The sequence below is a fragment of the Scyliorhinus canicula genome, chromosome 3, assembly GCF_902713615.1.
Source record: "Scyliorhinus canicula chromosome 3, sScyCan1.1, whole genome shotgun sequence".
Classification (NCBI taxonomy): Eukaryota; Metazoa; Chordata; class Chondrichthyes; order Carcharhiniformes; family Scyliorhinidae; genus Scyliorhinus; species Scyliorhinus canicula.
The window spans coordinates 5,140,397-5,167,383 of NC_052148.1; the positions used below are offsets into that span (position 1 = coordinate 5,140,397).

Genomic DNA, 26,987 nt, shown 5'->3' on the forward strand with positions numbered 1-26,987 from the left:
TCTATTGAAGACTTACCTGTACGCTGGGAGCCTAAGATGCCATCACTTTCCTTCTTGTCTGGGTAGATGGCAGTAAGGGAAACATCATATTTGGTGTCAGGATCCAGGTTATCTAAAACTTGGCTTGTCTCATTGCCATTTATAATCATCTGGAAGAATAGGCATAAAGCAAAGGTCAAGATACGTTCAGTGCATGAAACCAATTTGTTTTCTGCAAACTGATTCCCTGAATTAAATGGGGATGTTTGAATTTGATATCACTCAGGGGGCCGCAAGGACCTTAAAATCCTTTACCAACCCTTGGCTGCAGCCACCTTTCCCAGTGGCATTCCCTCGTGGTCATGTGGAGTCTTTGTGCAGAAAATTAAATTGTTAATAAACTAATTTGGATGGTTTTGTTCATTGCCCAAATGCTCTTCTTTGAGTGGGCAACTGAGCCTAACATCTCAATACTAAAGAGCATAGGGTACGTGCGGAAAGCAGTTTTCTGGTCACCTTCTTGTACAGTAATACCATTCAGAAAGAATGTGCTGATGTTTCTGCAGGTTGCGGTTCAAAGAGCTCATCCCACCCAATTGAGTTTTGCCCGATCTCCAAATTTTCGAGTCCTGCCCATGACTTTGGCTGTCCCTGTTGGGAATGGAAAATACCTGCTGTTTTCAGTGTGATCATGCCCCCACGACCAACAGAGAATGCAACTCATTAGCAAGTGTGGAAAGGATTAGGATACAATGAAACATCGTTCCTGGAAAGGAGGAACATTTTCATACATATACAGATCTGTCTGACAGCGGTTTTGCTTCACACTCGCATGCTGCAAGGCAAATTTAAAAATCAGCTGGCGCTACACAGAAGCAGAAAGTATGGATTTCATCACCTCTTTTTTGTCCCCTCCCCCAGATGGAACCCAGCTGATTCTGTACTGGTCCGCCTCCTCCGATCCATGATCCCAGTCCAATCGGAAACTGTACCCCTTGACGTCCGAGAAGCGTAGGTTTGATGGTGCTGGGACAACCGCTGTGCGAGAAGAATGAGACCTTAAATGTACACATGTAGCAGAAAGGTAACAGAATCTGACAGAGTAGAATTGGTGAGGGAAGGGAGGCCATCTTAGCAAAGATTTGAGATCCTGGCACTGATCACCAGCAACTTGCATTTATAATAGTGCCTTTAATGCAGTAAAATGTCCCGCAGCACTTCAGAACATAGAACATTACAGCGGAGTACAAGCCCTTTGGCCCTCCATGATGCTCCGACCTGTGACACAAAGCTAAAGCCCATCGACAGTATTCCCTTAGCATCCATATGTTCATCCAATTGCCAGTTAAATGCCCTTAATATTGGCGAGTTGACTACTGTTGCAGGTCGGGTATTGTAGAAGTCAGGTATTTTAAATACACTTAATATACGCCAAGTGTTGTATCTTAGGATTTGATGAAGTTTTGTTTAATTTACGGTTGCCAGTTGTTGTTGAGACATTGCTGAAACTCAGTAGAAATTCAAGTTAAAAACTTGTCAGGTGCAAATAAGAATTGTTTTATTGAAGTTCATTGGTTACAACTTGAAAATGATTTAAAAGGTAGTTTGTAGACAATTTGATTTTCTTCAAAGAATCACAGGAATTATCTTCTGAGACAATAGCCTGAACACAACTTTAAAAGTCAAAGGCTGAAGTCAAAGTATGAAAATGAAATAGGAATACAGACTCTTTTCTAATTCTCTTCCTTTACTTTCTCTCTCTCTCTCTGTCTTGTTCTCTTTGTCTCTTTCCTGTCTCTTTCTCTCTGTGTCTTTCTGTCTGTCTTTCTGACTTTCTTTCTTTCTTTCTTTCTTTCTTTCTGTCTAAAATGGTGGCCAAATTATCCATGGATATACTCTTTCATATCTGTCTTAAGCGATCCGATCACACCCCAATATAATCCTAATTGGTTTAAGCTATATTCAAAACACATTTGATTTGATAACAAGCCGTCCATCTTTACAATGCAACGCCACTTCCAATTGTTGCTTATCTGCAACAATTAAGACATTATGTCATCTCATCATACTATAATTTAAACTGTTTTTTGAAGTTGTGTTCAGGCTATTGTCTCAGAAGATAATTCCTGTGATTCTTTGAAGAAAATCAAATTGTCTACAAACTACCTTTTAAATCATTTTCAAGTTGTAACCAATGAACTTCAATAAAACAATTCTTATTTGCACCTGACAAGTTTTTAACTTGAATTTCTACTGAGTTTCAGCAATGTCTCAACAACAACTGGCAACCGTAAATTAAACAAAACTTCATCAAATCCTAACATACAACAGGTATTCCACGCCTTTACTGCTCCCTGAGTAAAGAACCTACCTCTGACATCTGTCTTATATCTATCTCCACTCAATTTGAAGCTATGTCCCCTCATGCTGGACGTCACCATCCAAGGAAAAAGGCTTTCACTGTCCACCCTAATCCTCTGATCATCTTGTATGCCTCAATTAAGTTACCTCATAACCTTCTTCTCTCCAACGAAAACAGCCTCAAGTCCCTCAGCTTTCCCTCATAAGATCTTCCCTCCATATCAGGCAACATCCTGGTAAATCACCTCTGCACCCTTTCCAATCCTTCCACATCTTTCCAATAATGTGGCGACCAGAACTGCACGCAATACTGCAAATGCGGCCGCACCAGAGATTTGTACAGCTGCAACATGACCTCATGGCTCCAAAACTCAATCTCTCTTCCAATAAAAGCTAACACACGGCATGCCTTCTTCATAACCCTATGAACCTGGGTGGCAACTTTCAGGAATCAATGTACATGGGCACCGAGACCTCTCTGCTCATCCACACTACCAAGAATCTTATCATTAGCCCAGTACTCTGTCTTCCTGTTATTCCTTCCAAAATGAATCACCTCACACTTTTCTGCATTAAACACCATTTGCCACCTGTCAGCCCAGCTCTGCAGCTTATCACTGTTCCTCTGTAACTTGTAACATCGTTCCGCACTGTCTAAAAGTCCATCAACTTCAGTGTCATCTGCAAATATTCTCACCCTTCCTTCTACGCCCTCCTCCAGTTCATTTATAAAAATGGCAAACAGCAGCGGCCCCAAAACAGATCCTTGTGGTCCACCACTCACAACTGAACTCCAGGCTGAACATTTCCCATCACCAACCACCCTTTGTCTACTTCCAGCTAGCCAATTTCTGATATAAACTGTTAAATCATCTGAATCCCACGCGTCCGTATTTTCTGCAATAGCCTACCATGGCGATCCATATCAAATGTTTACTGAAATCCATATAAACCACATCAACTGTTTTACACTCATCCACCTGTTTTGGCACCTTCTCAAAGAATTCAATAAGGTTTGTGAGGCACGACCTACCCTTCACAAAACGGTGTTGACTATCGCTAATCAAATTATCCCTTTCCAGATGATTATAAATCCTATCTCTTATGAACCTTTCCAAGACTTTGTCCACAACAGAAGTAAGGCACACTGGTCTATCTTTACCAGGGTTGTCTCTACTCCCCTTCTTGAACATGGGGACAACATGTGCTATCCTCCAGTCTTCTGGCACTATTCCTGTTGACAAAGATAACGTTTTGATCAAAGCCAAATGCTCAGCAACTCTTCCCTTATTTCAGAGAGAATCCGAGGATAAATCCCATCTGGCCCAGGGGACTTATCTATTTTCACACTTTCCAGAATTGCTAACACCTCCTCCTCATGAACCTCAAGCCCTCTTTTCGTCTAATTGCCTGTATCTCAATATTCTTCTCAACAACATCGTCTTTTTCTTGTGCGAATACTGACGAAAAATATTCATTTAGCACCTCTCATATCTCTTCGGACTCCACGCACAACTTCTCTTGTCAGGCCCTCCTCTTACCCTAGTCATTCTTTTATTCCTGACATACCAATATGATGCTTCATGGTTGTCTTTGATCATCCCTGCTAAAGATTTCTCGTGTCCACTCTTGCCTCTTCTCAGCTCTCCCTTTAGGCCCTTCCTTGCTAATTTATAACTCTCGGGTGCCCCAACTGAACCTTCACGTATCATCTTTACATAGGCCTCCTTCTTCCTCTTGACAAGTGATTCAACTACTTTCATAAACTACGGTGCCCTCGCTCGACCACTTCCTATAACCTAAGGAATTCTGTAGATGCACAACCCTTTGGGTGGATAAGTTCCTCCGAAACTCACCCCTCAATCTATTTCCCCTTATTTTGAGGCTATGCCCCCTCGTTCTGCTTTCACCCTCCTGTGGAAATAATCTGGCCGCATCTATGCTATCTATTCCCTTCATAATTTTATATGTTTAGATAAGATCCCGCCTCATCCTTCTAAGTTCCATTGATTACAGTCCCAGTCTCCTCAACCTGTCCTTGTAATACAACCCCTTCAGCTCTGGGATTAACCTAGTGAATCTCCTCTGCACACCCTCCAGCACCAGTACGTCCTTTCTCAGGTAAGGAGATCAAAACTTAACATAATACTCCAGCTGTGCCCTCACTAACACCTTATACAATTGCAGCATAACCTCCCTAGTCTTAAACTCCATCCCTCTAGCAATGAAGGACATTTACCAGGATGTTGCCTGGTATGGAGGGAAAATCTTATGAGGAAAGGCTGATGGACTTGAGGTTGTTTTCGTTAGAGAGAAGAAGGTTAAGAGGTGACTTAATAGAGGCATACAAAATGATCAGAGGGTTAGATAGGGTGGACAGCGAGAGCCTTCTCCCGCGGATGGAGGTGGCTAGCACGAGGGGACATAGCCTTAAATTGAGGGGTAATAGATATAGGACAGAGGTCAGAGGTGGGTTTTTTACGCAAAGAGTGGTGAGGCCGTGGAATGCCCTACCTGCAACAGTAGTGAACTCGCCAACATTGAGGGCATTTAAAAATTTATTGGATAAGCATATGGATGATAAGGGCATAGTGTAGGTTAGATGGCCTTTAGTTTTTTTTTCCATGTCGGTGCAACATCGAGGGCCGAAGGGCCTGTACTGCGCTGTATCGTTCAATGTTCTATGTTCTATGTTCTATAATTCCATTCGCCTTCTTAATCACCTGTTGCGCCTGTAAACCAACTTTTAGCGACTCATGCACGGGCACACCCAGTTCTCTCTCCACATCAGCATGCTTTAATATATTATCATTTAAATAATAATCCCGTTTACTGTTATTCCTACCAAAATGGATAACCTCACATTTGTTAACATTGTATTCCATCTGACAGACCCTAGCTAATCACTTAACCTATCCAAATCCCTCTGCAGACTTCCGGTATCCTCTGCACTTTTCGCTTGCTCCTACTTTACCCTTAATGCCATGCATCTTTACCTTATGCAGCAATCTTTTGTGTGGCACCTCATCAAAGGTTTTCTGGAAATCCAGATATACCACATCCATTAGCGTTGCGTTATCTACCTCACGAGTAACGTCCTCAAAGAATTCCACTAAATTAGTAAGGCACGACCTGCCCTTTTTGAACCCATGCTGCATCTGCCCAATGGGACAATTTCCATCCAGACATCTCGCTATTTCTTTTTCGATGATAGATCCCAGCATCTTCCCTAAGACCGAAGTTGAGCTAACTGGCCTATAATTACCCGCTCTCTGCCTACCTCCTTTTTTAAACAGTGGTGTCGCGTTTGCTAATTTCCAATCCGCCAGGACCACCCCAGAGTCTAGTGAATTTTGGTAAATTATCACTAGTGCATTTGTAATTTCCCTAGCCATCACTTTTAGCACTCTGGGATACATTCCACCTGGGCCAGGAGACTTCTCTACCTTTAGCCCCATTAGCTTGCCCATCACTATCTCCTTCGTGATAACAATCATTTCAAGGTCCTCACCTGTCATAGCCTCATTTCTATCAGTCACTGGATGTTATGTGTGACTTCTACCTTGAAGACCGACCCAAAAAACCTGTTCAGTTCCTCAGCCATTTCCTCATCTCCCATTTTTAAATCTCCCTTCTCATCCTCTAAAGATGCAATATTTACCTCAGCCACTCTTTTTTGTTTTATATATTTGTAGAAACTTTTACTGCCTGACTTTATATTCGGAGCACGTTTACTCTCATAACCTATCTTACGGGGCAGCACGGTGGCGCAGTGGGTTAGCCCTGTTGCCTCACGGCGCCGAGGTCCCAGGTTCAATCCCAGCTCTGAGTCACTGTCTGTGTGGAGTTTGCACGTTCTCCCTGTGTCTGCGTGGGTTTCACCCCCACAACCCAAAAATGTGCAGTCTAGGTGGATTGGCCACGCTAAATTGCCCCTTTATTGGAAAAAAATCTAAATTAAAAAAAAACCTATCTTACTCGGCTTTATAGTTTTACTGTTGCCCCCTAAAAATGTTCCAGTGCTCGTCTCCCACTAATCGTTGCCACTTTGTGTGCTTTTTCTTTCAAGTTGATTCTTTCCCTTATTTCCTTAGGTATCCATGGTCAATTTTCCTTCTTTTTACCGTCCTTCCTTTGTGTTGGTATAAACCTTTGCTGAGCACAGTGAAAAATCGCTTGGCAGTTTCTCCACTGTTCATCAATGGTCTCACCACAAAGTCTTTGCTCCCAGTCTACCTCAGCTAGCTCTTCTCTCATCCCATTGTAATCTGCTTTGTTTGAGCACAAAACACTAGTCTTTATTTCACCTTCTCACCCTCCATCTGTATTTTAAATTCAACCATATTGTGATCGCTCCTTCCGAGATGATCCCTAACTATCAGATCATTAATCAATCCTGTCTCATTACACAGGACCAGATCTAGGACCGCTTGTTCCCTTGTAGGTTCCATTACATACTGTTCTTGGAAATTATCGCGGATCCATTCTCTAAACTCCTCCTCCAGGTGATCGACCTGGTTAAACCAATCGACATGTAGATTAAAGTCCCCCATGATAACTATTGTACCATTTCTACAGTTAATTCTTTGTTTATTGCCTGCCCCACCATGTTGTTACTATTTGGTGGCCTATAGACTACTCCTATCAGTGACTTTTTCACCTTCCTGTTCCAAATTTCCACCCAAATGGATTCAACCTCATCCTCCCTAGCACTGATGTCATCCCTTACAATAGCCACGGATGTCATCCTTAAATAACAGAGTTACACCACCCTTACCATCTACTCAGTCCTTCCGAATAGTTTCATATTTATCACGGACTACTATAAAAGTCCCGAAGGACTTCCTCACCCCCTCCGAGTCCCCAACTACGTTCCCATCCCCATCAACCACTTTCCCTATTTCCCTCGCTGCCTCCCTTTTTCTGAGCTGCTGTGCAAGCATCCTCCTGGCCTTTTCCCCGTGCTCGTACACCGCTCCCTTCACATTCCTGAGCTGCTCCACTGCCCGACCTGCAGTTAACAATCTAAATTCTGCCAGCAGCCTCCGGCGTTCCCTCAATAGCCCTGACTCTGGAGCCTCCGCATACCTCCTATCCACTCGTAGGCTCTCTCTTACCAGTCGGTCCGCCTCTCCCTATCTGTCCTGTTTCTGTGACCCCGGATCAATATCAGTTTCCCTCTCAGCAGCGCCTTTAACGCTTCCCAGATCACCGCTGCTGAGACCTCCCCCGTATCGTTTACCTGCAGGTAGTTCAGCATCCACTTCCTCAATCTCTCGCAGACCACTTCGTCTGCCAACAGCCCCACATCCAATCTCCAGTGTGGGCGCTGCTTACTGTCCATACTGACCTGCAGGTCCACCCAGTGCGGAGCATGGTCCAAGATCGTAATTGCCGAATAGCCCGTATCCACCACCCTCACCAACAGGGCTCTGCCCACAACAAAGAAAACGATCCAGGATTATACCTTGTGAACGTGGGAGATGAAAGAAAATTCCCTGGATCTCAGCTGCCTAAATCTCCACGGATCCACCCCACCCCCTCCCATCTGTTCCATGAACCCTATCAGCTCCTTTGCCATTGCTGGCACCTTGCCCATCTCGAACATGACCGGTCCAGGCCTTGATCAATAACTATGTTGAAATCCCCACCCATAATCAGCCTGTGCGACCATCCCAGGTTGAGGGTCCCACTGAACTTTGGGAAAGGTTGACAGGGTTTATTGCTGATGTTGCACGGTATGAAAATTCAACAAAACATTTTTCCCCCACAAAAGCCAGGGTAAAAGTGATGTAAAAGCAAAAAATGCTGAAAATGGTCAGCTGGTCTGGAAACACCTGAAGAGGGAGAAAAAAAGTCAACAGGTTTTAAGCAGATGGGAGGCGATTAAAAAAGTGGGAAGGTCTGTCACAGGGTGGAGGGCAGGAGAAATTAAATGACAAAAGAGTTGTCAATGTGGGGAATGGGACAAGATGTGGCCAGAGGAGGCGTGAATCACAGAATAATGAGCAGCTGCTGTCTCAAAGCAGAAACAAGAGAAAAAAGGGTTAAAATCAAAACTTGCAAAGGGAAAGGAACCAAAATGGGGCCTGGATAATGATGTAAAATTGTTGAACACGGTGTTGAGTCCAGGATGCTATAAAGCACCTCATGGAAAGGTGAGGAAGTGTTCGTCAAGCTCTATTGGAATAATGCTGCTGATCAAGGACAGAGAGATCAGCAAGACAGCAAGGCTAAATAAAGGAGATGCAAACTGAAATGTTGGTTACTGGAATAAAGTAGATCAACTTCACATGCAGCACGGTTCAATTCCCGTACCAGCCTCCCCGAACAGGCGCCGGAATGTCACGAATAGGGGCATTTAACAGTAACTTCATTGAAGCCTACTTATGACAAGAAGCAATTTTCATTTCATGTATGAGTAATGGATTGGGGGTGGGGGAAAGGGATCGAAGTGAGTTACTGCAAAGGGTCACTAAACTCAACAGCAGCAGCAGATCCAAAAAATATATGTTTCACTGGAGAATGACGTTGAGGAATTTTGCGAGTCAATAGGGTAACATTCCATAAAATACAGGCTAGTTTACTGTGGTTGATTGTATTTTCCCTTTCACCTTCTTTGCCTTGTAAAAAAATTTGAGAGTACCCAAATTCCGTTTTTTCCAAATTGAGGCAGAATTTAGTGTGTCCAATCCACATACCCTGCACATCTTTGGGTTGTGGGGGTGAAACCCACGCAGACATGGGGAGAATGTTCAAACTTGACACGGACAGTGACCCAGTGCCGGGATTCGAACCCAGCTCCTCAAAGAACATGGAACATAGAACAGTACAGTACCAAACAGGCCCTTCGGCTCTCAATGTTGTTCCGAGCATTGTCCGAAACCAAGATTAAGCTATCCCACTCCATGTCATTCTGGTCTGCTCCATGTTCCTATGCAATAACCGCTTGAAAGTTCCTAAAGTGTCTGACTTCACTATCACAGCAGACAGCACATTACACACCCTCACCACTCTCTGAGTAAACATCTACATCCACCCAAGGTAATAGTCTCTGAACGTCCACTGTATCGAACCCCCTCATCATTTTCTCAACCTCTATTATGTCGCCTCTCATTCTCCTCCACTCCAAAGAGAAAAGCCCTAGCTCTGTCAACCTTTCCTCATAAGACCTATTCTGCAATTCAGGCAGCATCCTGGTAAATCTCCTTTGCATCCTTTCCAATGCTTCCACATCCTTCTTGGAATGAGGTGACCAGAACTGCAGACAATTCTCCAAATGTGGTCTCAGCAGGGTGAGGAAGAGTTGCAGCATAACCCGGTGGCTGTTGCACTCAATCCCCCCGTTAATAAACGCTAACACACTATAAGCCTTCTTCACGCTGTATCCACTTGAGTTGCAACCTTCAGGGATCTGTGGACATGAACCCCAAGATCTCTCTGTTACTCCACATTCCTCAGAACCCTGTCGTTGACCCTGTAATCCGCATTCAATTTTTTTCTACCAAAATGAATCACTTATCGGGGTTAAAGTCCATCTGCCATTTTTCGGCCCAGCTCTGCATCCTATCAATATCTCTTTGCAGCCTACAACAGCACTGCATCTGATCCATGGCTCCACCAATCATTGTGTCATCAGCAAATTTACTGACCCACCCATCAGCCCCCTCCTCCAAGTCATTGATAAAAGTCACAAATGAAATGAAATGAAATGAAAATGAAATGAAAATCGCTTATTGTCACATGTAGGCTTCAAACAAAGTTACTGTGAAAAGCCCCTAGTCGCCACAATCCGGCACCTGTTCGGGGAGGCTGGTACGGCAAAAAGCAGAGGACCAGCACAGAACCCGGTGTTACACCGCTGGTAACTGCTCTCCAGTCTGAAAATTTTCCATCCATCACCACCCTCTGTCTTCTCAGTGCCGCAGTCCCAGTGCTAGCCACTGTGCCACATGCCGTCCCTTTCACCTTCAGCAAAACGGGATGGGGCAATATTGTTTCAAGTTCTCTAAAAACAAACATCACTAGTTTAACTGAAATGATTATCAATCTGCTGATGTCATCCAGTAAAGATACTTGAGACTGTTAAACTATGTTAGATAAATACAAATATGATTGTTATTTCCCTTTGTATAGACAAGTTACGCCCTGGTAGTGGGGAAATGGGGTGAGGCCAATCATTTTTCTATGAGGAATAGATAAGGGGTTGGGGAAGCGGGTCCACCAATAAAAGAGGAGGCAAGTTGAGGGAGGCATAGATTAATCAGGGGTTGGGTTATCACTGCTGCCTCACAGCGCCAGAGAACTGGGTTCAATCCCTGCCTCGGTAGATTGTCTGTGTGGCGCTTGTACGTTCTCTCCGTGTCTTTATGGGTTTCCTCTGGGTCGTCCGATTTCCTCCCACAGTCCAAAGATGTGCATATTAGGTGGATTGGTCAAGCTAAATAGTCCCAGATGTGCCGGTTAGGGGGGGGGTTTCAGGGATTGGGCAGGGGAGTGGGCCTAGTTCGGTTGCTCTTTCAGAGGGTCGGTGCAGACACACAAGGCCAAATAGCCTCCTCTACACTGTCGGAATTCTGTGGTTTTATAGTTTTATCTGGCTGAAGGTGCTGTATGGCCCAGGAATATTGGACACAAGCAGGCTAGCCAATGAAGCCAATAGATACACTTTGCTGCAGCAGAAGCAGAGAATCATGGGGAACATACTAATCCCACACCCCACCCTGAAGGACATTATGATCTGCTGCACATCACAATCTGCAGCATGTGCTTTCCATGTCACTTTGTCCTCTTTTCAATATTTGAAGATAATTGGTAAGGGGGGAGAAAAGACTAATGGAGATTTTTATATACTAAAGACTTACATGTACGCTGGGAGGCTGAGACGTCTTCACTTTCCTTCTTGTCTGGGTAGATGGCAGTAAGGGAAACATCATATTTGGTGTCAGGATCCAGGTTATCTAAAACCTGGCTTGTCTCATTGCCATTTATAATAATCTGGAAGAATAGGCATAAAGTGAAGGTCATGGTACGTTCAGAGCATGAAACCAATTTGTTTTCTGCAAACTGATTCCCTTAATTAAATGGGGATGTTTGAATTTGATATCACTCAGGGGGCCGCAAGGACCTTAAAATCCTTTACCAACCCTTGGCTGCAGCCACCTTTCCCAGTGGCATTCCCTCATGGTCATGTGGAGTATTTCTGCAGAAAATTCAATTGAAGGAATAAACTAATTTGGACTGTTTTGTTCATTACACAAATGCTCTTCTTTGAGTCGGCAACTGAGCCCAACATCTCAATACTAAAGAGCATATGGTCCGTGCGGAAAGCAGTTTCCTGATCACCTTCTAGTACAGTAATGCCATTCAGAAAGAATGTGCTGATGTTTCTGCAGGTTACGGTTCAAAGAGCTCATCCCACCCAATTGAGTTTTGGCCAATCTCCAAATGTTCCTGTCCTGCCCGTGACTGCGTGTCCCTGTTGGGAATGGAAAATACCTCCTGTTTTCAGTGTGATCATGCCCCCACGACCAACAGATAATGCAACTCATTAGCAAGTGTGGAAAGGATTACAAGGATACAATGAAACATTGTTCCTGGAAAGGAGGAACATTTTCATACATATACAGATCTGGCTGACAGCAGTTTTGCTTCACACTCGCATGTTGCAAGGTAAATTTAAAAATCAGCTGGAGCTACACAGAAGCAGAAAGTTTGGATTTCATCACCTCTTTTTTGTCTCCTCCCACAGATGGAACCCAGCTGATTCTGTACTTGTCCACATCCTCTGATCCATGATGCCAGTCCATCCGGAAACTATTCCTCGTGATGTCTGAGAAGCGTAGGTTTGATGGTGCTGGGACAGTCACTGTGTGAGAAGAATGAGACCTTAAATGTATACATGCAGCAGACAGGTAACAGAATCTTGGCAATGTAGAGGAGCAGAGAGATCTTGGGGTCTATGTTCATCGATCTTTGAATGTTGCCACTCAAGTGGATAGAGCTGTGAAGAAGGCCTATGGTGTGCTGGTGTTCATGAGCAGAGGGATTGAATTTTAGAGCCGTGAGGTGATGGGGCAGCTGTACAAAACCTTGGTCAGTCCACATTTGGAGTACTGTGTGCAGTTCTAGTCACGTCATTTTCGAAAGGATGTGGAAGCTTTGGAATAGGTGCAAAGGAGATTTACCAGGATGCTGCCTGGAATGGGGAGTAGGTCTTACGAGGAAAGGTTGAGGGTGCTAGGCCTTTTCTCATTAGAACGGAGAAGGATGAGGGGCGACTCGATAGAGGTTTGTAAGATGATCAGGGGAAGAGATGGAGTAGACAGTCAGAGACCTTTTCCCCGGGTGGAACAAATCATTACAAGGGGACATAAATTTAAGGTAAATGATGGAAGATATAGGGGGGGATGTCAGAGGTAGGTTCTTTACCCAGAGAGTATTGGGGGCATGGAATAAGCTGCCAGTGGAAGTAGTTGATTCGGAAACATTAGGGACCTTCAAGCGGCTATTGGATAGGTACATGGATTATGGTAGAATAAAGGAGTATAGATTAATTTCTTCTTGAGGGCGGCACAGTAGCATTGTGGATAGCACAATTGCTTCACAGCTCCAGGGTCCCAGGTTCGATTTCGGATTGGGGCACTGTCTGTGTGGAGTCTGCACACCCTCCCCGTGTGTGCGTGGGTTTCCTCCGGGTGCTCCGGTTTCCTCCCACAGTCCAAAGATGTGCAGGTTGGGTGGATTGGCCATGAAAAATTGCCCTTAGTGTCCAAAATTCTATGATTAACCTGGGAAAAAAGTTTGGCACAACATCGTGGGCCGAAGGGCCTGTTCTGTGCTGTATTTCTCTGTCTTATCTGAGAGAGTAGAAATGATGAGTGTAGGGAGGCCATCTGAGCAAAGATTTGAGATCCTGGCACTGATCACAAACAACTTGCATTGAGATTTGTACAGCTGCAACTTGACCTCATGGTTCTGAAACTTAATTCCTCTGACAATAAAAGCTAACACACTGTATGCCTTCTTAACAACCCTATCAACCTGGGTGGCAACTTTCAGGGATCTATGCACATGGACACCGAGATCTCTCTGCTCATCCACACTACCAAGAATCTCACCATTAGCCTAGTACTCTCTCTGTCTTCCTGTTATTTCTTCCAAAATGAATCACCTCACACTTTTCTGCATTAAACTCTATTTGCCATCTCTCAGCCCAGCTCTGCAACTTATCTCTGTCCCTCTGTAACTTGCAACATCCTTCCACACTGTCCACAACTCCACCGACTTTAGTGCCATCTGCAAATTTAGTCACCCATCCTTCTACGCCCTCCTCCAGGTCATTTATAAAAATGACAAAGTGCAGTGGCCCCAAAACAGATCCTTGTGGTACACCACTTGTAACTGAACTCTAGGCTGAATATTTCTCATCGACCTCCACCCTTTGTCTTCTTCCAGTGAGCCAATTTCTGATTCAAACTGCTAAATCACCCTGAATCCCATGCCTCTGTATTTTCTGCAATAGCCTACCGTGGGGAACCTTATCAAACGCTTTACTGAAATCCATATACACCACATCAACTGCTTTACCCTCGGCCACCTGTTTGGTCACCTTCTCAAAGCACTCAATAAGGTTTGTGAAGCACGACCTACCCTTCACAAAACCGTGTTGGCTATCACCAATCAAATGAAATGAAAATGAAATGAAAATCGCTTATTGTCACGAGTAGGCTTCAGTGAAGTTATTGTGAGAAGCCCCTAGTCGCCACATTCCAGTGCCTGTCTGGGGAGGCTGGTATGGGAAATTATTCCTTTACAGATAATTTTAAATCCTATCTCTTATGATCTTTCTAAGACTTTGCCCACAACATAAGTAAGGCTCACTGGTCTTTAGTTATCGGGGTTGTCTCTGCTCCCATTCTTGAACAAGGATCCAACATTTGCTATCCTCCATTGAGGCTCTATTCTGGACGAGGATGACATAAAGATCAAAGCCAAAGGCTCAGCAATCTCTTCCCTAACTTCCCAGAGAATCCTGGGATAAATCCCATCCGACCCAGGGGACTTATCTATTTTCACACTTTCCAGAATCGCTAACACTTCCTCATGAACCTCAAGCCGTTCTAGTCCAGTAGCCTGTATCTCAGTATTCTCCTCGACAACATTGTCTTTATCTGTGTGAATGCTGATGAAAAGTATTCATTTAGCACCTCTCCTATATCCTCGGACTCCATGCACAACTTCCCACTACTGTCTGTGACTGGCCGTACTCTTACCCTCATCATTATTTTATTCCTGACATACCTATAGAAAGCTTTGGGGTTATCCTTGATCCTACCTGCCAAAGACTTCTCATGTCCCCTCCTAGCTCTTCTTAAGACTCTCTTTAGGTCCTTCCTGGCTAACTTGTAACTCTCGAATGCCCTAACTGAATCTTCACGTCTCATCTTTACATAAGCCCACTTCTTCCTCTTGACAAGTGATTCAACTACTTTAGTTAACCACGGTTCCCTAGCTTGACCACTTCCTCCCTGCCTGACAGGTACATACTTATCAAAGAGCATGTAGTGAACATGCTCCACATTTTAATTGTGCCCATCCCCTGCAGCTTCCCTCCCCATCCTATGCATCCTAAGTCCTGCCTCATCATAATTGCCTTTCCACCAGCGATATCGCTTGTCCTGCGGTATGTTGTTGAAAATGCAAAAAAATGCATCATTTGAAACATGGAAGTCTGGCAATATCTGGTCTGAGAGAAACCTGAGAGAATGCAGGGAGAGATGCATGAAGGGTTAGCAGCAGGTGCAAAGGACAAGATTATAAAATGCAGATTCTTTCATAACAAATACACAGGATTCTTGTATTAATCTAAAAACAATGGTTCACACCTGAATTGAATGTAACTATCTTAGGAAGCATCTGTAAAAGCATGGATGAAGGTTTGAATTGAATTACGTGATGAATGTCAGTAACAGACAAAGTTGGACTCTATCTCTCAGTAATAGACAATGTTTGACACCTTCTGTCGGAATCTGTGGGTAACAGACAATGTTCGAGTCAATCTGTCAGTAACAGACAATGTTGGACTCTATCTCTCAGTAACAGAAAAGGTTGGAAACTATCTGTCGGTATCTGTCAGTAACAGACAATGTTGGACTCTATCTGTCAGTATCTGTGGGTAACAGACAATGTTGGACTCTATCTGTCAGTATCTGTCAGTAACAGACAATGTTGGACTCTATCTGTCAGTATCTGTCAGTAACAGACAATGTTGGACTCTATCTCTCAGTAACAGAAGAGGTTGGAAACTATCTGTCGGTATCTGTCAGTAACAGACAATGTTGGAATCTATCTGTCAGTATCTGTCCGTAAAAGACAATGTTGGACACGATTTCTCAGTTTCTGTCAGTAAAAGACAATGTTGGACTCTATCTGTCAGTATCTGTCAGTAACAGACAATGTTGGACTCTATCTGTTATTATCTGTCAGGAACAGACAATGTTGGACACTATCTGTCAGTAACAGACAATGTTGGACACTATCTCTCAGTAACAGACAATGTTGGACTCTATCTGTTATTATCTGTCAGTAACAGACAATGTTGGACACTATCTCTCAGTAACAGACAATGTTGGATTCTATCTGTCAGTATCTGTCAGTAAAAGACAAAGTTGGACTCCATCTGTTATTATCTGTCAGTAACAGACAATGTTGGACCCTATATGTCAGTAACAGACAATGTTGAACACTATCTGACAGTATCTCTCAGTAACAGACAATGTTGGACTCTATCTGTCAGTGTCTGTCAGTAACAGACAATGTTGGACTCGATCTGACAGTATCTCTCAGTAATAGACAATGTTGGACTCTACCTGTCAATATCTGTCAGTAACAGACAGTGTTGGACTCTATCTGTCAGTATCTGTCAGTAACAGACAATGTTGGACTCTATCTCTCAGTAACAGACAATGTTGGACTCCTTCTGTCAGTATCTGTGGGTAACAGACAATATTCAACTCTATCTGTCAGTATCTGTCAGTAACAGACAATGTTGGGCTCTATCTGTCTGTATCTGTCAGTAACAGACAATGTTGGACACTATCTGTCAGTAACAGACAATGTTGGACACTATCTCTCAGTAACAGACAATGTTGGACTCCTTCTGTCAGTATCGGACGGTAACAGACAATGTTCGACTCTATCTGTCAGTAACAGAAAATGTTGGACACTATCTGTCAGTATCTGTCAGTAACAGAAAATGTTGGACTCTACCTCTCAGTATCTGTCAGTAACAGACAATGTTGGACACTATCTCTCAGTAACAGAAAATGTTGGAATCTATCTCTCAGTATCTGTCAGTAACAGACAATGTTGGACACTCTCTGTCAGTAACAGACAATGTTGGACACTATCTCTCAGGAACAGACAATGTTGGACTCTATCTGTTATTATCTGTCAGTAACAGACAATGTTGGACACTATCTCTCAGTAACAGACAATGTTGGACTCTATCTGTCAGTGTCTGTCAGTAACAGACAATTTTGGACTCTATCTGACAGTATCTCTCAGTAAAAGACAATGTTGGACTCTATCTGTCAGTGTCTGTCAGTAACAGACAATGTTGGACTCTATCTGTTATTATCTGTCAGTAACAGACAATGTTGGACACTATCTCTCAGTAACAGACAATGTTGGACTCTATCTGACAGTATCTCTCAGTAACAGACAATGTTGGACTCTATCTGTCAGTGTCTGTCAGTAACAGACAATTTTGGACTCTATCTGTCAGTATGGGTCAGTAACAGACAATGTTGGACTCTATCTCTCAGTATCTGTCAGTAACAATATTGGAATCTACCTGTCATTATCTGTTAGTAACAGACAATGTTGGATACTATCTGTCAGTATTTGTCAGTAACAGACAATGTTGGACTCTATCTGTTATTATCTGTCAGTAACAGACAATGTTGGACACTATCTCTCAGTCACCGACAATGTTGGACACTATCTGTCAGTATGTGTCAGCAACAGACAATGTTGGAATCTATCTCTCAGTATCTGTAAGTAACAGTCAGTGTTGGACTCTATCTGTCAGTATCTCTCAGTAACAGACAATGTTGGACTCGATCTGTCAGTAACAGAAAATGTTGCACTCTATCTGTCAGTATATCTCAGTAACAGACAATTTTGGACTCTATCTGTCAGTATCTGGCCGTAAAAGACAACGTTGGACACGATCTTTCAGGAACAGACAATGTTGGACTCTATCTGTCAGTATCTGTCAGTAAAAGACAATGTTGGACTCTATCTGTTATTATCTGTCAGCAACAGACAATGTCGGACTCTATCTGTCAGTATCTGTCAGTAAAAGACAATGTTGGACTCTATCTGTTATTATCTGTCAGTAACAGACAATGTTGGATACTATCTGTCAGTAACAGAAAATGTTGGACACTATCTGTCAGTAACAGACTATGTTGGTCTCTATCTGTTATTATCTGTCAGTAACAGACAATGTTGGACACTATCTGTCAGTAACAGACAATGTTGGACACTATCTGTCAGTAACAGACAATGTTGGATTCTATCTGTCAGTATCTGTCAGTAAAAGACAAAGTTGGACTCCATCTGTTATTATCTGTCAGTAACAGACAATGTTGGACCCTATATGTCAGTAACAGACAATGTTGAACACTATCTCTCAGTTACAGACAATGTTGCACTCTATTTGTCAGTATCTCTCAGTAACAGACAATGTTGGACTCTATCTGTCAGTATGTGTCAGCAACAGTCAATGTTGGAATCTATCTCTCAGTATCTGTCAGTAACAGACAGTGTTGGACTCTATCTGTCAGTAACTGAAAATGTTGGACACTATCTGTCAGTATCTCTCAGTAACAGACAATGTTGGACTCTATCTGTCAGTATCTCTCAGTAACAGACAATGTTGGACTCTATCTGTCAGTATCTGTCAGTAAAAGACAATGTTGGACTCTATCTGTTATTATCTGTCAGTAACAGAAAATGTTGGACATTATCTCTCTGTAACAGACAATGTTGGACTCTTTCTGTCAGTATCTGTCAGTAAATGACAATGTTGGACTCTATCTGTTATTATCTGTCAGTAACAGACAGTATTGGACTCTATCTGTCAGTAACTGAAAATGTTGGACACTATCTGTCAGTATCTGTCAGTAACAGACAATGTTGGACTCTATCTGTCAGTATCTGTCAGTAACAGACAATGTTGGACTCCAACTCTCAGTAACAGACAATGTTGGACTCTTTCTGTCAATATCTGTGGGTAACAGACAATGTTCGACTCTATCTGTCAGTATCTGTCAGTAACAGACAATGTTGGACTCCTTCTGTCAGTATCGGTGGGTAACAGACAATGTTCGACTCGATCTGTCAGTATCTGTCAGTAACAGACAGTGTTGGACTCCATCTGTCAGTATCTGTCAGAAAGAGACAATGTTGGACTCTATCTGTCTGTAACAGACAATGTTTGACTCTATCTGTCAGTATCTGTCAGTAACAGACAATGTTGGACACGATCTGTCAGTATCTGTCAGTAACAGACAATGTTGGACACTATCTCTTAGTAACAGACAATGTTGGACTCTATCTGTCAGTATCTGTCAGTAACAGACAATGTTGGACACTATCTCTCAGTAACAGACAATGTTGGACTCTATCTGTCAGTATCTGTCAGTAACAGACAATGTTGAACACTATCTCTCAGTAACAGACAATGTTGGACTCTATCTGTCAGTATCTGTCAGTAACAGACAATGTTGAACACTATCTCTCAGTAACAGACAATGTTGGACTCTATCTGTCAGTATCTGTCAGTAACAGACAATGTTGGACACTATCTCTCAGTAACAGACAATGTTGGACTCTATCTGTCAGTAACAGACAATGTTGGACACTATCTGTCAGTAACAGACAATGTTGGACTCTATCTGTCAGTATGTTTCAGCAACAGACAATGTTGGAATCTATCTCTCAGTATCTGTCAGTAACAGACAGTGTTGGACTCTATCTGTCAGTAACAGAAAATGTTGGACACCATCTTTCAGTATCTGTCAGTAACAGACAATGTTGGACTCTATCTCTCAGTAACAGACAATGTTGGACTCTATCTGTTATTATCTGTCAGTAACAGACAATGTTGGACTCCAACTCTCAGTAACAGACAATGTTGGACTGCTTCTGTCAATATCTGTGGGTAACAGACAATGTTCGACTCTATCTGTCAGTATCTGTCAGTAACGGACAATGTTGGACTCCTTCTGTCAGTATCGGTGGGTAACAGACAATGTTCGACTCGATCTGTCAGTATCTGTCAGTAACAGACAGTGTTGGACTCCATCTGTCAGTATCTGTCAGAAACAGACAATGTTGGACTCTATCTCTCTGTAACAGACAATGTTTGACTCTATCTGTCAGTATCTGTCATTAACAGACAATGTTGGACACGATCTGTCAGTATCTGTCGGTAACAGACAATGTTGGACACTATCTCTCAGTAACAGACAATGTTGGACTCTATCTGTTATTATCTGTCAGTAACAGACAATGTTGGACACTATCTCTCAGTAACAGACAATGTTGGACACTATCTCTCAGTAACAGACAATGTTGGACTCTATCTGTTATTATCTGTCAGTAACAGACAATGTTGGACACTATCTCTTAGTAACAGACAATGTTGGACTCTATCTGACAGTATCTCTCAGTAACAGACAATGTTGGACTCTATCTGTCAGTGTCTGTCAGTAACAGACAATGTTGGACTCTATCTGTCAGTGTCTGTCAGTAACAGACAATGTTGGACTCTATCTGTCAGTATGGGTCAGCAACAGTCAATGTTGGACTCTATGTCTCAGTATCTGTCAGTAACAATATTGGAATCTATCTGTCATTATCTGTTAGTAACAGACAATGTTGGATACTATCTGTCAGTATCTGTCAGTTACACACAATGTTGGACAGTATCTCTCAGTCATAGACAATGTTGGACTCTATCTGTCAGTAACAGACAATGTTGGACTCTATCTCTCAGTAACAGACAATGTTGGACTCTATCTGTCAGTATCTGTCAGTAACAGACAATGTTGGACTCTATCTGTCAGTATCTGTCAGTAACAGACAATGTTGGACTCCAACTCTCAGTAACAGACAATGTTGGACTCTTTCTGTCAATATCTGTGGGTAACAGACAATGTTGGACACTATCTGTCAGTATCTGTCAGTAACAGACAATGTTGGACACTATCTCTCAGTAACAGACAATGTTGGACTCTATCTGTTATTATCTGTCAGTAACAGACAATGTTGGACTCTATCTGTCAGTATCTGTCAGTAACAGACAATGTTGGACTCTATCTGTTATTATCTGTCAGTAACAGACAATGTTGGACATTATCTCTCTGTAACAGACAATGTTGGACTCTTTCTGTCAGTATCTGTCAGTAAATGACAATGTTGGACTCTATCTGTTATTATCTGTCAGTAACAGACAGTGTTGGACTCTATCTGTCAGTAACAGAAAATGTTGGACACTATCTGTCAGTATCTGTCAGTAACAGACAATGTTGGACTCTATCTCTCAGTAACAGACAATGTTGGACTCTATCTGTCAGTATCTGTCAGTAACAGACAATGTTGGACTCTATCTGTCAGTATCTGTCAGTAACAGACAATGTTGGACTCCAACTCTCAGTAACAGACAATGTTGGACTCTTTCTGTCAATATCTGTGGGTAACAGACAATGTTCGACTCTATCTGTCAGTACCTGTCAGTAACAGACAATGTTGGACTCCTTCTGTCAGTATCGGTGGGTAACAGACAATGTTCGACTCGATCTGTCAGTATCTGTCAGTAACAGACAGTGTTGGACTCCATCTGTCAGTATCTGTCAGAAAGAGACAATGTTGGACTCTATCTGTCTGTAACAGACAATGTTTGACTCTATCTGTCAGTATCTGTCAGTAACAGACAATGTTGGACACGATCTGTCAGTATCTGTCAGTAACAGATAATGTTGGACACTATCTCTTAGTAACAGACAATGTTGGACTCTATCTGTCAGTATCTGTCAGTAACAGACAATGTTGGACACTATCTCTCAGTAACAGACAATGTTGGACTCTATCTGTCAGTATCTGTCAGTAACAGACAATGTTGAACTCTATCTCTCAGTAACAGACAATGTTGGACTCTATCTGTCAGTATCTGTCAGTAACAGACAATGTTGACACTATCTCTCAGTAACAGACAATGTTGGACTCTATCTGTCAGTATCTGTCAGTAACAGACAATGTTGAACACTATCTCTCAGTAACAGACAATGTTGGACTCTCTGTTATTATCTGTCAGTAAAAGACAATGTTGGACACTATCTCTCAGTAACAGACAATGTTGGACTCTATCTGTCAGTATCTCTCAGTAACAGACAATGTTGGACTCTATCTGTCAGTAACAGACAATGTTGGACACTATCTGTCAGTAACAGACAATGTTGGACACTATCTGTCAGTAACAGACAATGTTGGACTCTATCTGTCAGTATGTTTCAGCAACAGACAATGTTGGAATCTATCCCTCAGTATCTGTCAGTAACAGACAGTGTTAGACTCTATCTGTCAGTAACAGAAAATGTTGGACACCATCTTTCAGTATCTGTCAGTAACAGACAATGTTGGTCTCTATCTCTCAGTAACAGACAATGTTGGACTCTATCTGTTATTATCTGTCAGTAACAGACAATGTTGGACTCCAACTCTCAGTAACAGACAATGTTGGACTGCTTCTGTCAATATCTGTGGGTAACAGACAATGTTCGACTCTATCTGTCAGTATCTGTCAGTAACAGACAATGTTGGACTCCTTCTGTCAGTATCGGTGGGTAACAGACAATGTTCGACTCGATCTGTCAGTATCTGTCAGTAACAGACAGTGTTGGACTCCATCTGTCAGTATCTGTCAGAAACAGACAATGTTGGACTCTATCTCTCTGTAACAGACAATGTTTGACTCTATCTGTCAGTATCTGTCATTAACAGACAATGTTGGACACGATCTGTCAGTATCTGTCGGTAACAGACAATGTTGGACACTATCTCTTAGTAACAGACAATGTTGGACTCTATCTGTTATTATCTGTCAGTAACAGACAATGTTGGACACTATCTCTCAGTAACAGACAATGTTGGACACTATCTCTCAGTAACAGACAATGTTGGACTCTATCTGTTATTATCTGTCAGTAACAGACAATGTTGGACACTATCTCTCGGTAACAGACAATGTTGGACTCTATCTGACAGTATCTCTCAGTAACAGACAATGTTGGACTCTATCTGTCAGTGTCTGTCAGTAACAGACAATGTTGGACTCTATCTGTCAGTGTCTGTCAGTAACAGACAATGTTGGACTCTATCTGTCAGTATGGGTCAGTAACAGACAATGTTGGACTCTATCTCTCAGTATCTGTCAGTAACAATATTGGAATCTATCTGTCAGTATCTGTCAGTAACACACAATGTTGGACACTATCTCTCAGTATCTGTCAGTAACAGACAATGTTGGACACTATCTCTCAGTTCATAGACAATGTTGACTCTATCTCTCAGTAACAGACAAAGTTGGACTTTATCTGACAGTATCTGTCAGTAACAGACAATGTTGGACTCTATCTGTCAGTATCTGTCAGTAACAGACAATGTTGGACTCTATCTGTCAGTATCTGTCAGTAACAGACAATGTTGGACTCCAACTCTCAGTAACAGACAATGTTGGACTCTTTCTGTCAATATCTGTGGGTAACAGACAATGTTCGACTCTATCTGTCAGTGTCTGTCAGTAACAGACAATGTTGGACTCTATCTGTCAGTGTCTATCAGTAACAGACAATGTTGGACTCTATCTGTCAGTATGGGTCAGCAACAGTCAATGTTGGACTCTATGTCTCAGTATCTGTCAGTAACAATATTGGAATCTATCTGTCATTATCTGTTAGTAACAGACAATGTTGGATACTATCTGTCAGTATCTGTCAGTTACACACAATGTTGGACACTATCTCTCAGTCATAGACAATGTTGGACTCTATCTGTCAGTAACAGACAATGTTGGACTCTATCTCTCAGTAACAGACAATGTTGGACTCTATCTGTCAGTATCTGTCAGTAACAGACAATGTTGGACTCTATCTGTCAGTATCTGTCAGTAACAGACAATGTTGGACTCCAACTCTCAGTAACAGACAATGTTGGACTCTTTCTGTCAATATCTGTGGGTAACAGACAATGTTGGACACTATCTGTCAGTATCTGTCAGTAACAGACAATGTTGGACACTATCTCTCAGTAACAGACAATGTTGGACTCTATCTGTTATTATCTGTCAGTAACAGACAATGTTGGACTCTATCTGTCAGTATCTGTCAGTAAAAGACAATGTTGGACTCTATCTGTTATTATCTGTCAGTAACAGACAATGTTGGACATTATCTCTCTGTAACAGACAATGTTGGACTCTTTCTGTCAGTATCTGTCAGTAAATGACAATGTTGGACTCTATCTGTTATTATCTGTCAGTAACAGACAGTGTTGGACTCTATCTGTCAGTAACTGAAAATGTTGGACACTATCTGTCAGTATCTGTCAGTAACAGACAATGTTGGACTCTATCTCTCAGTAACAGACAATGTTGGACTCTATCTGTCAGTATCTGTCAGTAACAGACAATGTTGGACTCTATCTGTCAGTATCTGTCAGTAACAGACAATGTTGGACTCCAACTCTCAGTAACAGACAATGTTGGACTCTTTCTGTCAATATCTGTGGGTAACAGACAATGTTCGACTCTATCTGTCAGTATCTGTCAGTAACAGACAATGTTGGACTCCTTCTGTCAGTATCGGTGGGTAACAGACAATGTTCGACTCGATCTGTCAGTATCTGTCAGTAACAGACAGTGTTGGACTCCATCTGTCAGTATCTGTCAGAAAGAGACAATGTTGGACTCTATCTGTCTGTAACAGACAATGTTTGACTCTATCTGTCAGTATCTGTCAGTAACAGACAATGTTGGACACGATCTGTCAGTATCTGTCAGTAACAGATAATGTTGGACACTATCTCTTAGTAACAGACAATGTTGGACTCTATCTGTCAGTATCTGTCAGTAACAGACAATGTTGGACACTATCTCAGTAACAATGTGGACTCTATCTGTCAGTATCTGTCAGTAACAGACAATGTTGAACACTATCTCTCAGTAACTGACAATGTTGGACTCTATCTGTCAGTATCTGTCAGTAACAGACAATGTTGGACACTATCTCTCAGTAACAGACAATGTTGGACTCTATCTGTCAGTATCTGTCAGTAACAGACAATGTTGAACACTATCTCTCAGTAACAGACAATGTTGGACTCTCTGTTATTATCTGTCAGTAAAAGACAATGTTGGACACTATCTCTCAGTAACAGACAATGTTGGACTCTATCTGTCAGTATCTCTCAGTAACAGACAATGTTGGACTCAATCTGTCAGTAACAGACAATGTTGGACACTATCTGTCAGTAACAGACAATGTTGGACACTATCTGTCAGTAACAGACAATGTTGGACTCTATCTGTCAGTATGTTTCAGCAACAGACAATGTTGGAATCTATCTCTCAGTATCTGTCAGTAACAGACAGTGTTGGACTCTATCTGTCAGTAACAGAAAATGTTGGACACCATCTTTCAGTATCTGTCAGTAACAGACAATGTTGGTCTCTATCTCTCAGTAACAGACAATGTTGGACTCTATCTGTTATTATCTGTCAGTAACAGACAATGTTGGACTCCAACTCTCAGTAACAGACAATGTTGGACTGCTTCTGTCAATATCTGTGGGTAACAGACAATGTTCGACTCTATCTGTCAGTATCTGTCAGTAACAGACAATGTTGGACTCCTTCTGTCAGTATCGGTGGGTAACAGACAATGTTCGACTCGATCTGTCAGTATCTGTCAGTAACAGACAGTGTTGGACTCCATCTGTCAGTATCTGTCAGAAAGAGACAATGTTGGACTCTATCTCTCTGTAACAGACAATGTTGGACTCCTTCTGTCAGTATCGGTGGGTAACAGACAATGTTGGACACGATCTGTCAGTATCTGTCAGTAACAGATAATGTTGGACACTATCTCTTAGTAACAGACAATGTTGGACTCTATCTGTCAGTATCTGTCAGTAACAGACAATGTTGGACACTATCTCTCAGTAACAGACAATGTTGGACTCTATCTGTCAGTATCTGTCAGTAACAGACAATGTTGAACACTATCTCTCAGTAACAGACAATGTTGGACACGATCTGTCAGTATCTGTCAGTAACAGACAATGTTGGACTCTATCTCTCAGTAACAGACAATGTTGGACTCTATCTGTCAGTATCTGTCAGTAACAGACAATGTTGGACTCTATCTGTCAGTATCTGTCAGTAACAGACAATGTTGGACTCCAACTCTCAGTAACAGACAATGTTGGACTCTTTCTGTCAATATCTGTGGGTAACAGACAATGTTCGGCTCTATCTGTCAGTATCTGTCAGTAACAGACAATGTTGGACTCCTTCTGTCAGTATCGGTGGGTAACAGACAATGTTCGACTCGATCTGTCAGTATCTGTCAGTAACAGACAGTGTTGGACTCCATCTGTCAGTATCTGTCAGAAAGAGACAATGTTGGACTCTATCTCTCTGTAACAGACAATGTTTGACTCTATCTGTCAGTATCTGTCAGTAACAGACAATGTTGGACACGATCTGTCAGTATCTGTCAGTAACAGATAATGTTGGACACTATCTCTTAGTAACAGACAATGTTGGACTCTATCTGTCAGTATCTGTCAGTAACAGACAATGTTGGACACTATCTCTCAGTAACAGACAATGTTGGACTCTATCTGTCAGTATCTGTCAGTAACAGACAATGTTGAACACTATCTCTCAGTAACAGACAATGTTGGACTCTATCTGTCAGTATCTGTCAGTAACAGACAATGTTGGACACTATCTCTCAGTAACAGACAATGTTGGACTCTATCTGTCAGTATCTGTCAGTAACAGACAATGTTGAACACTATCTCTCAGTAACAGACAATGTTGGACTCTCTGTTATTATCTGTCAGTAAAAGACAATGTTGGACACTATCTCTCAGTAACAGACAATGTTGGACTCAATCTGTCAGTAACAGACAATGTTGGACACGATCTGTCAGTAACAGACAATGTTGGACACTATCTGTCAGTAACAGACAATGTTGGACTCTATCTGTCAGTATGTTTCAGCAACAGACAATGTTGGAATCTATCTCTCAGTATCTGTCAGTAACAGACAGTGTTGGACTCTATCTGTCAGTAACAGAAAATGTTGGACACCATCTTTCAGTATCTGTCAGTAACAGACAATGTTGGTCTCTATCTCTCAGTAACAGACAATGTTGGACTCTATCTGTTATTATCTGTCAGTAACAGACAATGTTGGACTCCAACTCTCAGTAACAGACAATGTTGGACTGCTTCTGTCAATATCTGTGGGTAACAGACAATGTTCGACTCTATCTGTCAGTATCTGTCA

At 42.2% G+C, this 26,987-nt stretch overlaps 1 protein-coding gene across 1 annotated transcript in view; it reads right to left on the reverse strand.

Annotated features, from left to right (window-relative positions):
- The window catches only part of LOC119963790, a 1,053,439-nt gene that overhangs the window by 444,462 nt on the left and 581,990 nt on the right, over positions 1-26,987 (reverse strand). Inside the window, exons 81-83 of the mRNA XM_038793076.1 lie at positions 11,205-11,337; positions 878-1,017; positions 17-149 (exon numbers count right to left, since the gene is read on the reverse strand). Coding sequence (XP_038649004.1) covers positions 17-149; positions 878-1,017; positions 11,205-11,337 — 406 coding nt within the window. The remainder of the gene's footprint in view (positions 1-16; positions 150-877; positions 1,018-11,204; positions 11,338-26,987) is intronic.